Raw genomic sequence first — 19,164 nt, forward strand, 5'->3', positions numbered from 1 at the left:
GAACGACATAACGCACAGTGCATCGGCGGGAGGTTAGGGTTTCTATTCTCATCCACTCAGCAATCAGACAGCGCTGTGACTGTAACTATCAGAGCGTCTAGTACGGTACACAATCATTCCTTCTCATTCATCACAATAAATGTCTTGTTGGAGATCTAAGCCGATAGCTATATCAGTATTATTCTTGCTAGTGACCTGATGCCATTAGCAACAACTGATGTTACAACTTAAATATATGATTCCCCCCCTTTTTTATTCAATAACCAGTAACTGTTACTACAACCATAATATCTAGACTGTAATCCCTTTCACATTCGATACTGGGATCCAGATATAACCCAGATGGTTAACTATTGTAACTTACTGTCTTTTGAGACAGCCAAACGATTGTCACCTAATGTGAGCAGATATGAGCCAGACAAATGAATGTTATGTGTCACAGAATGATTCACTTACACAGAGAATAATCAGAGATACTTCTTACTGTACAATTTATCAGATTCCAATATCTCATTCAATTAATTGGATAATCAATGGGAATGATACTAATATTGACCTATAGCTCTAATAAATAATATCATCTACAATCGAGCATTGTGGTCACTAGATTCACTGTCTATTGTGACTAATAAACCCTAATAAGAGGACCCTCTATAGGGGAACAGTATTTGCAACATAAGCAGTGTGGTACATTGTAATTAACAGCAAATAATGCTATATATATATATATATATATATATATATGTAAATATAGAGAATCAATATTAATATAATTACTGTTGGCAACATATTTGATTTTAATTTTTACTTTCACTAATTGTATGTCATTTATATGTTCAATATTTTGCTGATAAGATTTTAAATAATCTACCTCGCTTATCAGACACAATAATAGCTGTGGGACTACCTCGCTTATCAGACACAATAATAGCTGTGGGACTACCTCGCTTATCAGACACAATAATAGCTGTGGGACTACCTCGCTTATCAGACACAATAATAGCTGTGAGACTACCTCGCTTATCAGACACAATAGTAGCTGTGGGACTACCTCGCTTACCAGACACAATAATAGCTGTGGGACTACCTCGCTTATCAGACACAATAATAGCTGTGGGACTACCTCACTTACCAGACACAATAATAGCTGTGGGACTACCTCGCTTACCAGACACAATAATAGCTGTGGGACTACCTCACTTACCAGACACAATAATAGCTGTGAGACTACCTCACTTACCAGACACAATAATAGCTGTGGGACTACCTCACTTACCAGACACAATAATAGCTGTGAGACTACCTCACTTACCAGACACAATAATAGCTGTGGGACTACCTCGCTTATCAGACACAATAATAGCTGTGGGACTACCTCGCTTATCAGACACAATAATAGCTGTGGGACTACCTCGCTTATCAGACACAATAGTAGCTGTGGGACTACCTCACTTACCAGACACAATAATAGCTGTGGGACTACCTCGCTTATCAGACACAATAATAGCTGTGGGACTACCTCGCTTATCAGACACAATAATAGCTGTGGGACTACCTCGCTTATCAGACACAATAGTAGCTGTGGGACTACCTCGCTTATCAGATACAATAATAGCTGTGGGACTACCTCACTTACCAGACACAATAATAGCTGTGGGACTACCTCGCTTATCAGACACAATAGCTGTGGGACTACCTCACTTATCAGACACAATAATAGCTGTGGGACTACCTCACTTACCAGACACAATAATAGCTGTGGGACTACCTCACTTATCAGACACAATAGTAGCTGTGGGACTACCTCACTTATCAGACACAATAGTATCTGTGGGACTACCTCACTTATCAGATAAAATAGCAGCTGTGGGACTACCTCGCTTATCAGACACAATAGTAGCTGTGGGACTACCTCACTTATCAGACACAATAATAGCTGTGGGACTACCTCGCTTATCAGACACAATAGTAGCTGTGGGACTACCTCGCTTATCAGACACAATAATAGCTGTGGGACTACCTCGCTTATCGGATACAATAATAGCTGTGGGACTACCTCGCTTATCAGACACAATAATAGCTGTGGGACTACCTCACTTATCAGATACAATAATAGCTGTGGGACTACCTCACTTATCAGATACAATAGTAGCTGTGGGACTACCTCGCTTATCAGACACAATAATAGCTGTGGGACTACCTCACTTATCAGACACAATAATAGCTGTGGGACTATCTCGCTTATCAGACACAATAATAGCTGTGGGACTATCTCGCTTATCAGACACAATCTGTGATTTCTGTAACTCAGAACCAGAAACATCATTACTATGTGAGACATAGGAGGACGGAGGGCTCTGTGATTTCTGTAACTCAGAACCAGAAACATTAAATACCGTGGCCGTGCAAGTGATATACATATATATATATATATTTTTTTTTTTTTTTTTTTTTTTTTTTTTTGAGAAGTTGGGAGGGGGGATTTATTGGGTGCTGTTAGGGTGACACACAAGACTATGGATCTGATTCAGACCTGCTCGCTAAGGCGTGATCGCTCGCTCTGAAATATTTTCGCCCATCTGTGCATGCATATAATTCGCAGTTGCGAGCTGATTTTGGTTGTTGGTAAGCCACTATCAGGTCGCTGCTTTGAGTGACAGATAGCGCAGTTTGTGGGAGGTAACAGAGGATGGTGCTTGTGAACGGGGGACTGGATGTGTGAACGCAGGCGTGTAAGGCTGCCAAAACGCTGTTTAAAGGGTGTGCATAATTAGCAAAGTAGCGTCATTGTACATGTCACCTGCATGTATTTCAGCCAGCGCTGATCGCTGTGCTTGCGGCGGGGAAAGGTAACCCCAATGGCTGCGAGCAGCTCCGATGGCTCACGATGGTCCCGATTAATCCTTCATTTCCCGCAGATGACGTGTGTTGGAGTGGCAAAGGGGCGTCTTAAGACACTTATGAGAGCATTTTGCCGTAGCTCGCTAAAATATAGTGGGCGTCCTTACGTGACGCAGTGCGAGCACTTCATTTAAATATCCTTTTTACAAGCGAGCGACCGCAACTTGCGAGCGGGTCTGAATGTGCTCCTATATTTCCAAACACAGTTGCAAAAATATATATATAAATTATTGAAAGTTATAAAATAAAAGGGATAAACTGAAATAGTATAAAATGAAATTATATTTCACCATTGGAAACTGATTTTTTAACCTTATTTACCAGTTTAACAGTAAGCTGCAAATATTATCCACCACGGAAGATGATTTGTGCTGTGACAATGGCGACAGTGCGCAATTGTCTCCTGCTCACATTTTGTACTTTAATCTCATTTATTAGGTGATTATTTCTTTCATATGGAAGTTGCGGGATAAGCAGCGCCGGCTGACAGCGCCAAATGCCTGAGATAAGCAGCACCGGGTGACAGCGCCAAACGCCTGAGATAAGCAGCACCGGCTGACAGCGCCAAACGCCTGAGATAAGCAGCGCCGGCCAATAGCGCCAAACGCCTGAGATAAGCAGCGTCGGCTGACAGCGCCAAACGCCTGAGATAAGCAGCGCCGGCTGACAGCGCCAAACGCCTGAGATAAGCAGCGCCGGCTGACAGCGCCAAACGCCTGAGATAAGCAGCGCCGGCTGATAGCGCCAAACGCCTGAGATAAGCAGCGCCGGCTGATAGCGCCAAACGCCTGAGATAAGCAGCACCGGCTGATAGCGCCAAACGCCTGAGATAAGCAGCATCGGATTACAGCGCCAAACGCCTGAGATAAGCAGCACCGGATTACAGCGCCAAACGCCTGAGATAAGCAGCACCGGCTAATAGCGCCAAACGCCTGAGATAAGCAGCACCGGCTGACAGCGCCAAACGCCTGAGATAAGCAGCACCGGCTAATAGCGCCAAACGCCTGAGATAAGCAGCACCGGCTGATAGCGCCAAACGCCTGAGATAAGCAGCGTCGGCTGATAGCGCCAAACGCTCGAGATAAGCAGCGCCGGCTGATAGCGCCAAACGCCTGAAATAAGCAGCGCCGGCTAATAGCGCCAAACGCGTGAGATAAGCAGCGCCGGCTAATAGCGCCAAACGCCTGAGATAAGCAGCACCGGATTACAGCGCCAAACGCCAGAGATAAGCAGCGCGGCTAATAGCGCCAAACACCTGAGATAAGCAGCATCGGATTACAGCGCCAAACGCCTGAGATAAGCAGCACCGAATTACAGCGCCAAACGCCTGAGAAAAGCAGCACCGGATTACAGCGCCAAACGCCTGAGATAAGCAGCACCGGCTGACAGCGCCAAACGCCTGAGATAAGCAGCGCCGGCTGATAGCGCCAAACGCCTGAGATAAGCAGCGTCGGCTGACAGCGCCAAACGCCTGAGACAAGCAGCGCCGGCTGACAGCGCCAAACGCCTGAGATAAGCAGCGCCGGCTAATAGCGCCAAACGCCTGAGATAAGCAGCACCGGCTAATAGCGCCAAACGCCTGAGATAAGCAGCGCCGGCTGATAGCGCCAAACGCTTGAGATAAGCAGCGCCGGCTGATAGCGCCAAACGCTTGAGATAAGCAGCGCCGGCTGATAGCGCCAAACGCCTGAAAAAAGCAGCGCCGGCTAATAGCGCCAAACGCCTGAGATAAGCAGCGCCGGCTAATAGCGCCAAACGCCTGAGATAAACAGCACCGGCTGATAGCGCCAAACGCCTGAGATAAGCAGCGCCGGCTAATAGCGCCAAACGCCTGAGATAAGCAGCGCCGGCTAATAGCGCCAAACACCTCAAATAAGCAGCGCCGACTGATGGCGCCAAACGCCTCAAATAAGCAGCACCGGCTAATAGCGCCAAACACCTCAAATAAGCAGCACCGGCTAATAGCGCCAAACGCCTGAGATAAGCAGCACCGGGTGAAAGCGCCAAACGCCTGAGATAAGCAGCGCCGGCTAATAGCGCCAAACGCCTGAGATAAGCAGCATCGGATTACAGCGCCAAATGCCTGAGATAAGCAGCACCGGATTACAGCGCCAAATGCCTGAGATAAGCAGCACCGGATTACAGCGCCAAACGCCTGAGATAAGCAGCACCGGCTAATAGCGCCTAACGCCTGAGATAAGCAGCACCGGCTGATAGCGCCAAACGCCTGAGATAAGCAGCACCGGCTAATAGCGCCAAACGCCTGAGATAAGCAGCACCGGCTGATAGCGCCAAACGCCTGAGATAAGCAGCGCCGGCTGATAGCGCCAAACGCCTGAGATAAGCAGCGCCGGCTGATAGCGCCAAACGCCTGAGATAAGCAGCGCCGGCTGATAGCGCCAAACGCTTGAGATAAGCAGCGCCGGCTGATAGCGCCAAACGCCTGAAAAGGGCAGCGCCGGCTAATAGCGCCAAACGCCTGAGATAAGCAGCGCCGGCTAATAGCGCCAAACGCCTGAGATAAGCAGCACCGGATTACAGCGCCAAACGCCTGAGATAAGCAGCGCGGCTAATAGCGCCAAACACCTGAGATAAGCAGCATCGGATTACAGCGCCAAACGCCTGAGATAAGCAGCACCGGATTACAGCGCCAAACGCCTGAGATAAGCAGCACCGGCTGACAGCGCCAAACGCCTGAGATAAGCAGCGCCGGCTGATAGCGCCAAACGCCTGAGATAAGCAGCACCGGCTGACAGCGCCAAACGCCTGAGATAAGCAGCGCCGGCTAATAGCGCCAAACGCCTGAGATAAGCAGCGTCGGCTGACAGCGCCAAACGCCTGAGATAAGCAGCGCCGGCTAATAGCGCCAAACGCCTGAGATAAGCAGCGCCGGCTGACAGCGCCAAACGCCTGAGATAAGCAGCGCCGGCTGACAGCGCCAAACGCCTGAGACAAGCAGCGCCGGCTGATAGCGCCAAACGCCTGAGATAAGCAGCGCCGGCTAATAGCGCCAAACGCCTGAGATAAGCAGCGCCGGCTGATAGCGCCAAACGCCTGAAAAAAGCAGCGCCGGCTAATAGCGCCAAACGCCTGAGATAAGCAGCGCCGGCTAATAGCGCCAAACGCCTGAGATAAGCAGCACCGGCTGATAGCGCCAAACGCCTGAGATAAGCAGCGCCGGCTAATAGCGCCAAACACCTCAAATAAGCAGCGCCGACTGATGGCGCCAAACGCCTCAAATAAGCAGCACCGGCTAATAGCGCCAAACACCTCAAATAAGCAGCACCGGCTAATAGCGCCAAACGCCTGAGATAAGCAGCACCGGGTGAAAGCGCCAAACGCCTGAGATAAGCAGCGCCGGCTAATAGCGCCAAACGCCTGAGATAAGCAGCACCGGCTAATAGCGCCAAACGCCTCAAATAAGCAGCGCCGGCTGATAGCGCCAAATGCCACAAATAAGCCGAGACAAAAGCAGACGTAGGTGGATTATTAAAGTGCTAAAGTTTCTATGAAAGTTGGAAATAAAAGATAACTTACAGCACAGAGCCTGAGTATGATATATAGTGTGCAGCACAGAGCCTGAGTATGATATATAGTGTGCAGCACAGAGCCTGAGTATGATATATAGTGTGCAGCACAGAGCCTGAGTATGATATATAGTGTGCAGCACAGAGCCTGAGTATGATATATAGTGTGCAGCACAGAGCCTGAGTATGATATATAGTGTGCAGCACAGAGCCTGAGTATGATATATAGTGTGCAGCACAGAGCCTGAGTATGATATATAGTGTGCAGCACAGAGCCTGAGTATGATATATAGTGTGCAGCACAGAGCCTGAGTATGATATATAGTGTGCAGCACAGAGCCTGAGTATGATATATAGTGTGCAGCACAGAGCCTGAGTATGATATATAGTGTGCAGCACAGAGCCTGAGTATGATATATAGTGTGCAGCACAGAGCCTGAGTATGATACATAGTGTGCAGCACAGAGCCTGAGTATGATACATAGTGTGCAGCACAGAGCCTGAGTATGATATATAGTGTGCAGCACAGAGCCTGAGTATGATATATAGTGTGCAGCACAGAGCCTGAGTATGATACATAGTGTGCAGCACAGAGCCTGAGTATGATACATAGTGTGCAGCACAGAGCCTGAGTATGTTACATAGTGTGCAGCACAGAGCCTGAGTATGTTATATAGTGTGCAGCACAGAGCCTGAGTATGTTATATAGTGTGCAGCACAGAGCCTGAGGATGTTATATAGTGTGCACCACAGAGCCTGAGTATGATATATAGTGTGCAGCACAGACCCTGAGTATGATATATAGTGTGCAGCACAGAGCCTGAGGATGTTATATAATGGGCACATTGAGCCTGAGGATGTTATATAATGGGCACATTGAGCCTGAGGATGTTATATAATGGGCACATTGAGCCTGAGGATGTTATATAATGGGTACATTGAGCCTGAGGATGTTATATAATGGGCACATTGAGCCTGAGGATGTTATATAATGGGCACATTGAGCCTGAGGATGTTATATAATGGGCACATTGAGCCTTAGGATGTTATATAATGGGCACATTGAGCCTGAGGATGTTATATAATGGGCACATTGAGCCTGAGGATGTTATATAATGGGCACATTGAGCCTGAGGATGTTATATAATGGGCACATTGAGCCTGAGGATGTTATATAATGGGCACATTGAGCCTGAGGATGTTATATAATGGGCACATTGAGCCTGAGGATATTATATAATGGGCACATTGAGCCTGAGGATGTTATATAATGGGCACATTGAGCCTGAGGATGTTATATAATGGGCACATTGAGCCTGAGGATGTTATATCATGGGCACATTGAGACTGAATGACTTCCTCACATTTATTTCTGTAACACAGGACACCAGCTCCGTGCACGTGATGACTGATGCTGCAAAGCTTTTGCTTCCTGGCAGATGATAATTAAGAGGTTAAGTATAGCCCCTCCATTCCTTATCCAATCACTGATCTGCCCTATGGGACATGTGTTAGACATTACCTCCACAAGGTGTTTTACAATTTAAGTAGGAAGCGTCTGCTAGTATTACCCCCCCCCCCCTCTCCGCATCCTAGGGGCTCAGCGCGAGCGTTTCCCCTGATCCATGCTCACATTCTTACGGGATGAGGGGACTGTTGTTTCAGTTGGCATCTGGAGAAGGATAAGCCTCCAGGGACCAGTATTAGTGCTGGGCGGGGTGACCAAGTCTGCGTGTTATGGTGTTTCTGCCAGTGTCGGGAGGATGCAATGCCGCCAGGTGGCGTGAAATTTGGATGCACAATTTTAGCTACTTATTCTCTAATATTACCCTCCTGTTTTTATCTGCAGTTTCCATAAAAATGCCATTGCCCCTATAGCCCTAGCAGCTTACAGAGGCTTCTCACGTCCCATACAATGCTGGGATATTAGACAAAGGTCAGCGTAATGGCTCCGAGCTTCTCATCCGATGGCTAAAGGAAATAGCACAGGGCTGAATGTCACCTGGAAAGCACCGTTCTACCCTGCACATTCCTGACCCCTAACTAGTGAAAAGGGGTTAACGCTGACCCTATTTCTGCTTAGAGATGATACTATTGGGATACAAAGGCCTGGCCCGGCCAAGCTCCACCCTGTCTTGGTATGAGCAGGCAGGCTGGCACCTGGTGAGCCGGAGGAGGAGGAGGAGGAGATGCTGTGGGAGGGTGAGCAGGGAAGGCTCCTGGAGATGGAGATATTTAAGATGCTGCAAAAGTTTCATTCCTCAGATCAGAGAAGGAGAGAGAGCGAATAGGCCACTTTCTGCTATAGGGGATAATAGAGAAGATCGTCACATCCGCTTATCACCATGAGCATCCGATCGTTTGCCGGCATCGCCATTCTCATACTCGCTCTCGGAGCTTCCCCTGCTCTGCTGCAGAAAGTTCCCAAGAAGAAGCCTGGTGCTAATGGACTAATGAAGGTGAACAGCTGCTGTGAAGAGGTGAAAGACCTGAAGGTCCAAATTGCCAACCTCAGCAGCCAGCTGGACGAGCTGAGCAAGAAGCAGCAGACGGACTGGGTGAACGTGGTCATGCAGGTCATGCAGATGGAAGGGAGCTACAAGCAAATGGAAACACGCCTGACGGACGCGGAGGAGAAGTACTCGCAGATGGACAGCCAGATCCAGATCACACAGCTGCAGGCAGCCAGGACGCAGCCTCAGACCACGGCAGGTAAGAGGAGCACTCACAAGGGCTGATTACACAGGAACGCTGAGCGTAACATAGAGAGAGGGACAGGTCTTCCCTATAAATGATTTTCCAGCAGTAACTTGTCCCCCATCAGTGCTAATAGGCATCTCAGGCCCTGTCAGTGACATACCATGCCCGGCAGATGTACAGGACCCCCTCCTCTCCCCTCCCCTGGGGGTAGAGCTCGGATTAGTGTCATAAAACTGTAAAACAAATCTCAGACTCTGCAATTCCTTGTGGAAATCAAAGAGCTCTGACTGCTACTGAGGCACAATAACCGAAGAGAGACTGACAATGAACGGCTGGGGATTCATCACAGACACGTGGGGGGAATAGACATTCTCCATGGAGAGGAGATAGAAGCGATGACACCATCATACATACACAGGTGTCCCGAGATAGGCAGATTCTAACAGGCAGGCACCACATAAATCTGCACTCTAGAAATGGGGCCCGGAGGCGCCTACAGGTGTTCCTCACACTTATTATTGCCGCTAATAATGATTTACAGCATTCAGCAGCTGAAGCGCGGAGTCCTGGAGAGGAATAGTCACCATACATCTCATTTTCTCACCACAGATGCAGTTTACGACTGTTCCTCACTCTACGAGAAGAACTACAAGATATCAGGCGTCTACAAGCTGCCAGCGGATGAGTTTTTGGGGAGTGCGGAATTGGAGGTAAGACGTGTTATATATGTAGTGTGTGTTATATATGTAGTGTGTGTGTGTAAGGACAGATATGGCCATTTCTAGCACATTTCTGCCCCATTAGGTGTACTGTGACATGGAGACCCAGGGAGGCGGCTGGACTCTAATACAGAGGCGGAAAATCGGTCTGACGTCCTTTAACAGAGAGTGGAAGCAATATCGCGAAGGCTTCGGTAACATCCGTGGAGACTTCTGGTTAGGAAACGAGAACATATATCGTCTGACCCGCAGACCAACAGTCCTGAGAGTAGAACTTGAGGTGAATATTAGCTGGACGTAGACTTGGTAAATCTATGGAGAAAACTAGTTGTGCTACTTGTCTGTCATAGTCCAAATAATTAGGCATTTTCAGTATACTCAGATGTATAACAGCCTGTCACGTGTACATGTAAGGAGGTGTATAACAGCCTGTCACGTGTACATGTAAGGAGATGTATAACAGCCTGTCACGTGTACATGTAAGGTGTATAACAGCCTGTCACGTGTACATGTAAGGAGGTGTATAACAGCCTGTCACATGTACATGTAAGGTGTATAACAGCCTGTCACATGTACATGTAAGGAGGTGTATAACAGCCTGTCACACGTACATGTAAGGAGGTGTATAACAGCCTGTCACACGTACATGTAAGGTGGTGTATAACAGCCTGTCACGTGTACATGTAAGGAGGTGTATAACAGCCTGTCACATGTACATGTAAGGTCTATAACAGCCTGTCACACGTACATGTAAGGAGGTGTATAACAGCCTGTCACGCGTACATGTAAGGAGGTGTATAACAGCCTGTCACACGTACATGTAAGGAGGTGTATAACAGCCTGTCACACGTACATGTAAGGAGGTGTATAACAGCCTGTCACACGTACATGTAAGGAGGTGTATAACAGTCCGTCACATGTACATGTAAGGAGGTGTATAACAGCCCGTCACACGTACATGTAAGGAGATGTATAACAGCCCGTCACACGTACATGTAAGGAGATGTATAACAGCCTGTCACACGTACATGTAAGGAGGTGTATAACAGCCTGTCACGTGTACATGTAAGGAGGTGTATAACAGCCTGTCACGTGTACATGTAAGGAGGTGTATAACAGCCTGTCACGTGTACATGTAAGGAGGTGTATAACAGCCTGTCACGTGTACATGTAAGGAGGTGTATAACAGCCAGTCACGTGTACATGTAAGGAGGTGTATAACAGCCTGTAACATGTACATGTAAGGTCTATAACAGCCTGTCACACGTACATGTAAGGAGGTGTATAACAGCCTGTCACGCGTACATGTAAGGAGGTGTATAACAGCCTGTCACACGTACATGTAAGGAGGTGTATAACAGCCTGTCACACGTACATGTAAGGAGGTGTATAACAGCCTGTCACACGTACATGTAAGGAGGTGTATAACAGCCCGTCACATGTACATGTAAGGAGGTGTATAACAGCCCGTCACACGTACATGTAAGGAGATGTATAACAGCCCGTCACACGTACATGTAAGGAGATGTATAACAGCCTGTCACACGTACATGTAAGGAGGTGTATAACAGCCTGTCACGTGTACATGTAAGGAGGTGTATAACAGCCTGTCACGTGTACATGTAAGGAGGTGTATAACAGCCTGTCACGTGTACATGTAAGGAGGTGTATAACAGCCTGTCACGTGTACATGTAAGGAGGTGTATAACAGCCAGTCACGTGTACATGTAAGGAGGTGTATAACAGCCTGTCACGTGTACATGTAAGGAGGTGTATAACAGCCTGTCACATGTACATGAATCTGTAACACTCTCTCTCTTACATCAGGACTGGGAAGGAAACATCAGATACGCCGAATACGCTCAGTTCTCTATCAGTAATGAGCAGAACAGTTACCGCCTCTTCCTGGGTAACTATAGTGGCAACGCTGGTAGAAACTCTCTACGCTACCACAACAACACGGCCTTCAGTACCAAGGACAAAGACAACGATAAGTGCCTGGATGACTGTGCCGGACTGCGCAAAGGTGAGCAAGAGGTTACTAACACAATCTACACCACAGTGCAATGAGCCCCTCTCACCTTCCACATCACCCCCCACTGATAACACTGCGCCAGCAGCACTAATGCTTCTTCTTAGTGTCCAGGGACAGCCAATAGAATCTAGAAGACAGCAGGAAATGCTGAGAAGCCGGGGAATATATCAGCGTGGCTCTCTACGCACACTGCCCGGCTCAGGGGAAGATATCAGCGTGGCTCTCTACACACACTGCCCGGCTCAGGGGAATATATCAGCGTGGCTCTCTACGCACACTGCCCGGCTCAGGGGAAGATATCAGCGTGGCTCTCTACACACACTGCCCGGCTCAGGGGAATACATCAGCGTGGCTCTCTACACACACTGCCTGGCTCAGGGGAATACATCAGCGTGGCTCTCAACGCACACTGCCCGGCTCAGGGGAATAGATCAGCGTGGCTCTCTACGCACACTGCCCGGCTCAGGGGAATAGATCAGCGTGGCTCTCTACACACACTACCCAGCTCAGGGGAATAGATCAACGTGGCTCTCTACGCACACTACCCAGCTCAGGGGAAGATATCAGCGTGGCTCTCTACACACACTGCCCGGCTCAGGGTAATACATCAGCGTGGCTCTCTACACACACTGCCTGGCTCAGGGGAATACATCAGCGTGGCTCTCAACGCACACTGCCCGGCTCAGGGGAATAGATCAGCGTGGCTCTCTACGCACACTGCCCGGCTCAGGGGAATAGATCAGCGTGGCTCTCTACACACACTACCCAGCTCAGGGGAATAGATCAACGTGGCTCTCTACGCACACTACCCAGCTCAGGGGAATAGATCAGCGTGGCTCTCTACGCACACTGCCCGGCTCAGGGGAATAGATCAGCGTGGCTCTCTACGCACACTGCCCGACTCAGGGGAATAGATCAGCGTGGCTCTCTACGCACACTGCCCGGCTCAGGGGAAGATATCAGCGTGGCTCTCTACGCACACTACCCAGCTCAGGGGAAGATATCAGCGTGGCCCTCTATACACACTACCCAGCTCAGGGGAAGATATCAGCGTGGCTCTCTACGCACACTACCCAGCTCAGGGGAAGATATCAGCGTGGCTCTCTACACACACTACCCAGCTCAGGGGAATATATCAGCGTGGCTCTCTACACACACTACCCAGCTCAGGGGAAGATATCAGCGTGGCTCTCTACGCACACTACCCAGCTCAGGGGAATAGATCAGCGTGGCTCTCTACGCACACTACCCAGCTCAGGGGAATATATCAGCGAGGCTCTCTACGCACACTACCCAGGTCAGGGGAAGATATCAGCGTGGCTCTCTACGCACACTACCCAGCTCAGGGGAAGATATCAGAGTGGCTCTCTACGCACACTACCCAGCTCAGGGGAATATATCACCGTGGCTCTCTACGCACACTGCCCGGCTCAGGGGAATATATCAGCGTGGCTCTCTACACACACTACCCAGCTCAGGGGAATAGATCAGCGTGGCTCTCTACGCACACTACCCAGCTCAGGGGAATAGATCAGCGTGGCTCTCTACGCACACTGCCCGGCTCAGGGGAATATATCAACGTGGCTCTCTACGCACACTGCCCGGCTCAGGGGAATATATCAACGTGGCTCTCTACGCACACTACCCGGCTCAGGGGAATATATCAGCGTGGCTCTCTACGCACACTACCCAGCTCAGGGGAAGAGATCAGCGTGGCTCTCAACGCACACTACCCAGCTCAGGGGAAGATATCAGCGTGGCTCTCTACGCACACTGCCCGGGCTCAGTAGAAGATATTAGCGTGGCTCTTTATGCACACTGGCCTGCCCTGGCGTAGCAAAATCCTATACTTCCAGCTTACATAGTCTTGCCAAATATCTACTTTTTTTTACTATACACGAGGAATACCTTGTGTATGTGGTTAGACATTAATGGCCCATTCCTGCTCTTAGAGCCACGGGAGTGGTCAGGCATTAATTGCCCGTTCCTGCTCTTAGAGCCACGGGAGTGGTCAGGCATTAATTGCCCGTTCCTGCTCTTAGAGCCACGGGAGTGGTCAGGCATTAATGGCCCGTTCCTGCTCTTAGAGCCACAGGAGTGGTCAGGCATTAATGGCACGTTCCTGCTCTTAGAGCCACAGGAGTGGTCAGGCATTAATGGTCCGTTCCTGCTTTTAGCCACGGGAGTGGTCAGACATTAATGGCCCGTTCCTGCTCTTAGAGCCACGGGAGTGGTCAGACATAAATGGCCTGTTCCTACTCTTAGAGCCACGGGAGTGGTCAGATATAAATGGCCCGTTCCTGCTCTTAGAGCCACGGGAGTGGTCAGGCATTAATGGCCCGTTCCTGCTGTTAGAGCCACGGGAGTGGTCAGGCATTAATGGCCCGTTCCTGCTCTTATAGCCACGGGAGTGGTCAGGCATTAATGGCCCGTTCCTGCTCTTATAGCCACGGTAGTGGTCAGGCATTAATGGCCCGTTCCTGCTCTTAGAGCCACGGGAGTGGTCAGGCATTAATGGCCCGTTCCAGCTCTTAGAGCCACGGGAGTGGTTAGGCATTAATGGCCCGTTCCTGCTCTTAGAGCCACGGGAGTGGTCAACCATTAACGGCCCGTTCCTGCTCTTAGAGCCACGGGAGTGGTCAGGCATTAATGGCCCGTTCCAGGTCTTAGAGCCACGGGAGTGGTCAGGCATTAATGGCCCATTCCAGGTCTTAGAGCCACGGGAGTGGTCAGGAATTAATGGCCCGTTCCAGCTCTTAGAGCCACGGGAGTGGTCAGGAATTAATGGCCCGTTCCAGCTCTTAGAGCCATGGGAGTGGTCAGGCATTAATGGCCCGTTCCAGCTCTTAGAGCCACGGGAGGGGTCAAACATTTGCTATCAGGGGACCACATCATAGTAAGCCAATGAAAGCTAAGCACTGAGTGGTTGCTATGGGTTATTATCTTTAGTGTCACTAATTTGCCATGGTTGCTAGGCTTACGTGATGTAACATTACATCATTTCTCCTATAGGTGGCTACTGGTACAACTGCTGCACCGACTCCAACCTCAACGGCATTTTCTACCGCAATGGTGCTCACAGCAGACAATCAGATGGTATCAGCTGGTACGGCTGGCATGGGTCTACCTATTCTCTGAGGAGGGTGGAGATGAAGATACGTGCCCAGGACTTCCGGCCTTGAGGGAGAATGTGATAAGCTGAGCAGCCAATGACCTCAACAGCAGCGTCCTCACCAGGCGCAATTACTTCCTTTCTTTTCTTGTAGAGACTCCCTGTACGGTGTGTATACAGCCAGTCCCATTTCACAAATCAGTGACAGGACAGGCTGAACAATGGGGACAACAGTTAGGATCCCTACGATCGGCCGCTCACTGAGCTGGTGATGTAAAAGTAATAATCTATGAAGACTGTACTAACACAGACTATCCTGTGATCTCTTAGTGACCCCTACATCCTCCTCAGAGGGGAAACTGGGATGTGACGGCAGAAAGAGGAGAACCCTGAGCGCACACAGCTAATGGGATAACAGATGTATTTATAAGGGGAACTGACACCTAAGACAACCACTAGGGGCAGCAGCAGCGCTTTATATACCTGACCAGCGACACCATAAATCTGCAGGCCAGGAAGATTTTTGTACATATATCATTCCCCGCGATGTGACTGCTTTATCATGCTGTAAAGTCTATTTTATTTGCTATATGAAACTGGAAAGAAAATGATTCAACTGGCTAAATAGCAAAAAAATAAAAGGTTTTTTTTTTTTGTAAAATACTCGTGTCTGAGATTCTGTATCAGCAAAATATATAACACATTAGTGTATATACACAGGACAGTGACCGTGCCCCTGATTACCAGGTATTAGTCACACAGGTGATAGAGGATGAGAATGAGACAGCTGGTACCTGTGTGTGTGTGATGTAGGTATTAGTGTATATACACAGTATAGTGACCGTGCCCCTGATTACCAGGTATTAGTCACACAGGTGATAGAGGGTGAGAATGAGACAGCTGGTACCTGTGTGTGTGTGTGATGTAGGTATTAGTGTATATACACAGTATAGTGACCGTGCCCCTGATTACCAGGTATTAGTCACACAGGTGATAGAGGGTGAGAATGAGACAGCTGGTACCTGTGTGTGTGTGTGTGATGTAGGTATTAGTGTATATACACAGTATAGTGACCGTGCCCCTGATTACCAGGTATTAGTCACACAGGTGATAGAGGGTGAGAATGAGACAGCTGGTACCTGTGTGTGTGTGTGATGTAGGTATTAGTGTATATACACAGTATAGTGACCGTGCCCCTGATTACCAGGTATTAGTCACACAGGTGATAGAGGGTGAGAATGAGACAGCTGGTACCTGTGTGTGTGTGTGATGTAGATATTAGTGTATATACACAGTATAGTGACCGTGCCCCTGATTACCAGGTATTAGTCACACAGGTGATAGAGGGTGAGAATGAGACAGCTGGTACCTGTGTGTGTGTGTGTGATGTAGGTATTAGTGTATATACACAGTATAGTGACCGGGCCCCTGATTACCAGGTATTAGTCACACAGGTGATAGAGGGTGAGAATGAGACAGCTGGTACCTGTGTGTGTGTGTGATGTAGGTATTAGTGTATATACACAGGACAGTGACCGTGCCCCTGATTACCAGGTATTAGTCACACAGGTGATAGAGGGTGAGAATGAGACAGCTGGTACCTGTGTGTGTGTGTGATGTAGGTATTAGTGTATATACACAGTATAGTGACCGTGCCCCTGATTACCAGGTATTAGTCACACTGGTGATAGAGGGTGAGAATGAGACAGCTGGTACCTGTGTGTGTGTGATGTAGGTATTAGTGTATATACACAGGACAGTGACCGTGCCCCTGATTACCAGGTATTAGTCACACAGGTGATAGAGGGTGAGAATGAGACAGCTGGTACCTGTGTGATGTAGGTATTAGTGTATATACACAGTATAGTGACCGTGCCCCTGATTACCAGGTATTAGTCACACAGGTGATAGAGGGTGAGAATGAGACAGCTGGTACCTGTGTGTGTGTGTGTGTGATGTAGGTATTAGTGTATATACACAGTATAGTGACCGTGCCCCTGATTACCAGGTATTAGTCACACAGGTGATAGAGGGTGAGAATGAGACAGCTGGTACCTGTGTGTGTGTGTGATGTAGGTATTAGTGTATATACACAGTATAGTGACCGTGCCCCTGATTACCAGGTATTAGTCACACAGGTGATAGAGGGTGAGAATGAGACAGCTGGTACCTGTGTGTGTGTGTGATGTAGGTATTAGTGTATATACACAGTATAGTGACCGTGCCCCTGATTACCAGGTATTAGTCACACAGGTGATAGAGGGTGAGAATGAGACAGCTGGTACCTGTGTGTGTGTGTGATGTAGGTATTAGTGTATATACACAGTATAGTGACCGTGCCCCTGATTACCAGGTATTAGTCACAGAGGTGATAGAGGGTGAGAATGAGACAGCTGGTACCTGTGTGTGTGTGATGTAGGTATTAGTGTATATACACAGTATAGTGACCGGGCCCCTGATTACCAGGTATTAGTCACACAGGTGATAGAGGGTGAGAATGAGACAGCTGGTACCTGTGTGTGTGTGATGTAGGTATTAGTGTATATACACAGTATAGTGACCGTGCCCCTGATTACCAGGTATTAGTCACACAGGTGATAGAGGGTGAGAATGAGACAGCTGGTACCTGTGTGTGTGTGTGATGTAGGTATTAGTGTATATACACAGTATAGTGACCGTGCCCCTGATTACCAGGTATTAGTCACACAGGTGATAGAGGGTGAGAATGAGACAGCTGGTACCTGTGTGTGTGTGATGTAGGTATTAGTGTATATACACAGTATAGTGACCGTGCCCCTGATTACCAGGTATTAGTCACACAGGTGATAGAGGGTGAGAATGAGACAGCTGGTACCTGTGTGTGTGTGTGTGATGTAGGTATTAGTGTATATACACAGTATAGTGACCGTGCCCCTGATTACCAGGTATTAGTCACACAGGTGATAGAGGGTGAGAATGAGACAGCTGGTACCTGTGTGTGTGTGTGTGATGTAGGTATTAGTGTATATACACAGTATAGTGACCGTGCCCCTGATTACCAGGTATTAGTCACACAGGTGATAGAGGGTGAGAATGAGACAGCTGGTACCTGTGTGTGTGTGATGTAGGTATTAGTGTATATACACAGTATAGTGACCGTGCCCCTGATTACCAGGTATTAGTCACACAGGTGATAGAGGGTGAGAATGAGACAGCTGGTACCTGTGTGTGTGTGTGATGTAGGTATTAGTGTATATACACAGTATAGTGACCGTGCCCCTGATTACCAGGTATTAGTCACACAGGTGATAGAGGGTGAGAATGAGACAGCTGGTACCTGTGTGTGTGTGTGATGTAGGTATTAGTGTATATACACAGTATAGTGACCGTGCCCCTGATTACCAGGTATTAGTCACACAGGTGATAGAGGGTGAGAATGAGACAGCTGGTACCTGTGTGTGTGTGATGTAGGTATTAGTGTATATACACAGTATAGTGACCGTGCCCCTGATTACCAGGTATTAGTCACACAGGTGATAGAGGGTGAGAATGAGACAGCTGGTACCTGTGTGTGTGTGTGATGTAGGTATTAGTGTATATACACAGTATAGTGACCGTGCCCCTGATTACCAGGTATTAGTCACACAGGTGATAGAGGGTGAGAATGAGACAGCTGGTACCTGTGTGTGTGTGTGATGTAGGTATTAGTGTATATACACAGTATAGTGACCGTGCCCCTGATTACCAGGTATTAGTCACACAGGTGATAGAGGGTGAGAATGAGACAGCTGGTACCTGTGTGTGTGTGTGATGTAGGTATTAGTGTATATACACAGTATAGTGACCGTGCCCCTGATTACCAGGTATTAGTCACACAGGTGATAGAGGGTGAGAATGAGACAGCTGGTACCTGTGTGTGTGTGTGATGTAGGTATTAGTGTATATACACAGTATAGTGACCGTACCCCTGATTACCAGGTATTAGTCACACAGGTGATAGAGGGTGAGAATGAGACAGCTGGTACCTGTGTGTGTGTGTGATGTAGGTATTAGTGTATATACACAGTATATAGTGACCGTGCCCCTGATTACCAGGTATTAGTCACACAGGTGATAGAGGGTGAGAATGAGACAGCTGGTACCTGTGTGTGTGTGTGATGTAGGTATTAGTGTATATACACAGTATAGTGA

At 48.3% G+C, this 19,164-nt stretch overlaps 2 protein-coding genes across 4 annotated transcripts in view; one reads left to right on the forward strand and one right to left on the reverse strand.

Moving 5' to 3' along the window:
* MTOR (mechanistic target of rapamycin kinase) overlaps window positions 1-19,164 on the reverse strand; it is a 393,475-nt gene that overhangs the window by 252,280 nt on the left and 122,031 nt on the right. The gene's annotated exons all lie outside the window — the stretch shown is intronic.
* Window positions 8,622-15,655, forward strand: ANGPTL7 (angiopoietin like 7). The gene is made up of 5 exons (XM_088447801.1): window positions 8,622-9,140; window positions 9,738-9,838; window positions 9,933-10,127; window positions 11,675-11,873; window positions 14,895-15,655. The coding sequence occupies exons 1-5, from the start codon at window positions 8,774-8,776 to the stop codon at window positions 15,062-15,064; spliced, it is 1,032 nt and encodes a 343-aa protein (XP_088303927.1). The 5' UTR covers window positions 8,622-8,773; the 3' UTR covers window positions 15,065-15,655.

The sequence above is a fragment of the Taudactylus pleione genome, unplaced genomic scaffold, assembly GCF_031769625.1.
Source record: "Taudactylus pleione unplaced genomic scaffold, aTauple2 ptg000441l, whole genome shotgun sequence".
NCBI classification, from domain to species: Eukaryota; Metazoa; Chordata; class Amphibia; order Anura; family Myobatrachidae; genus Taudactylus; species Taudactylus pleione.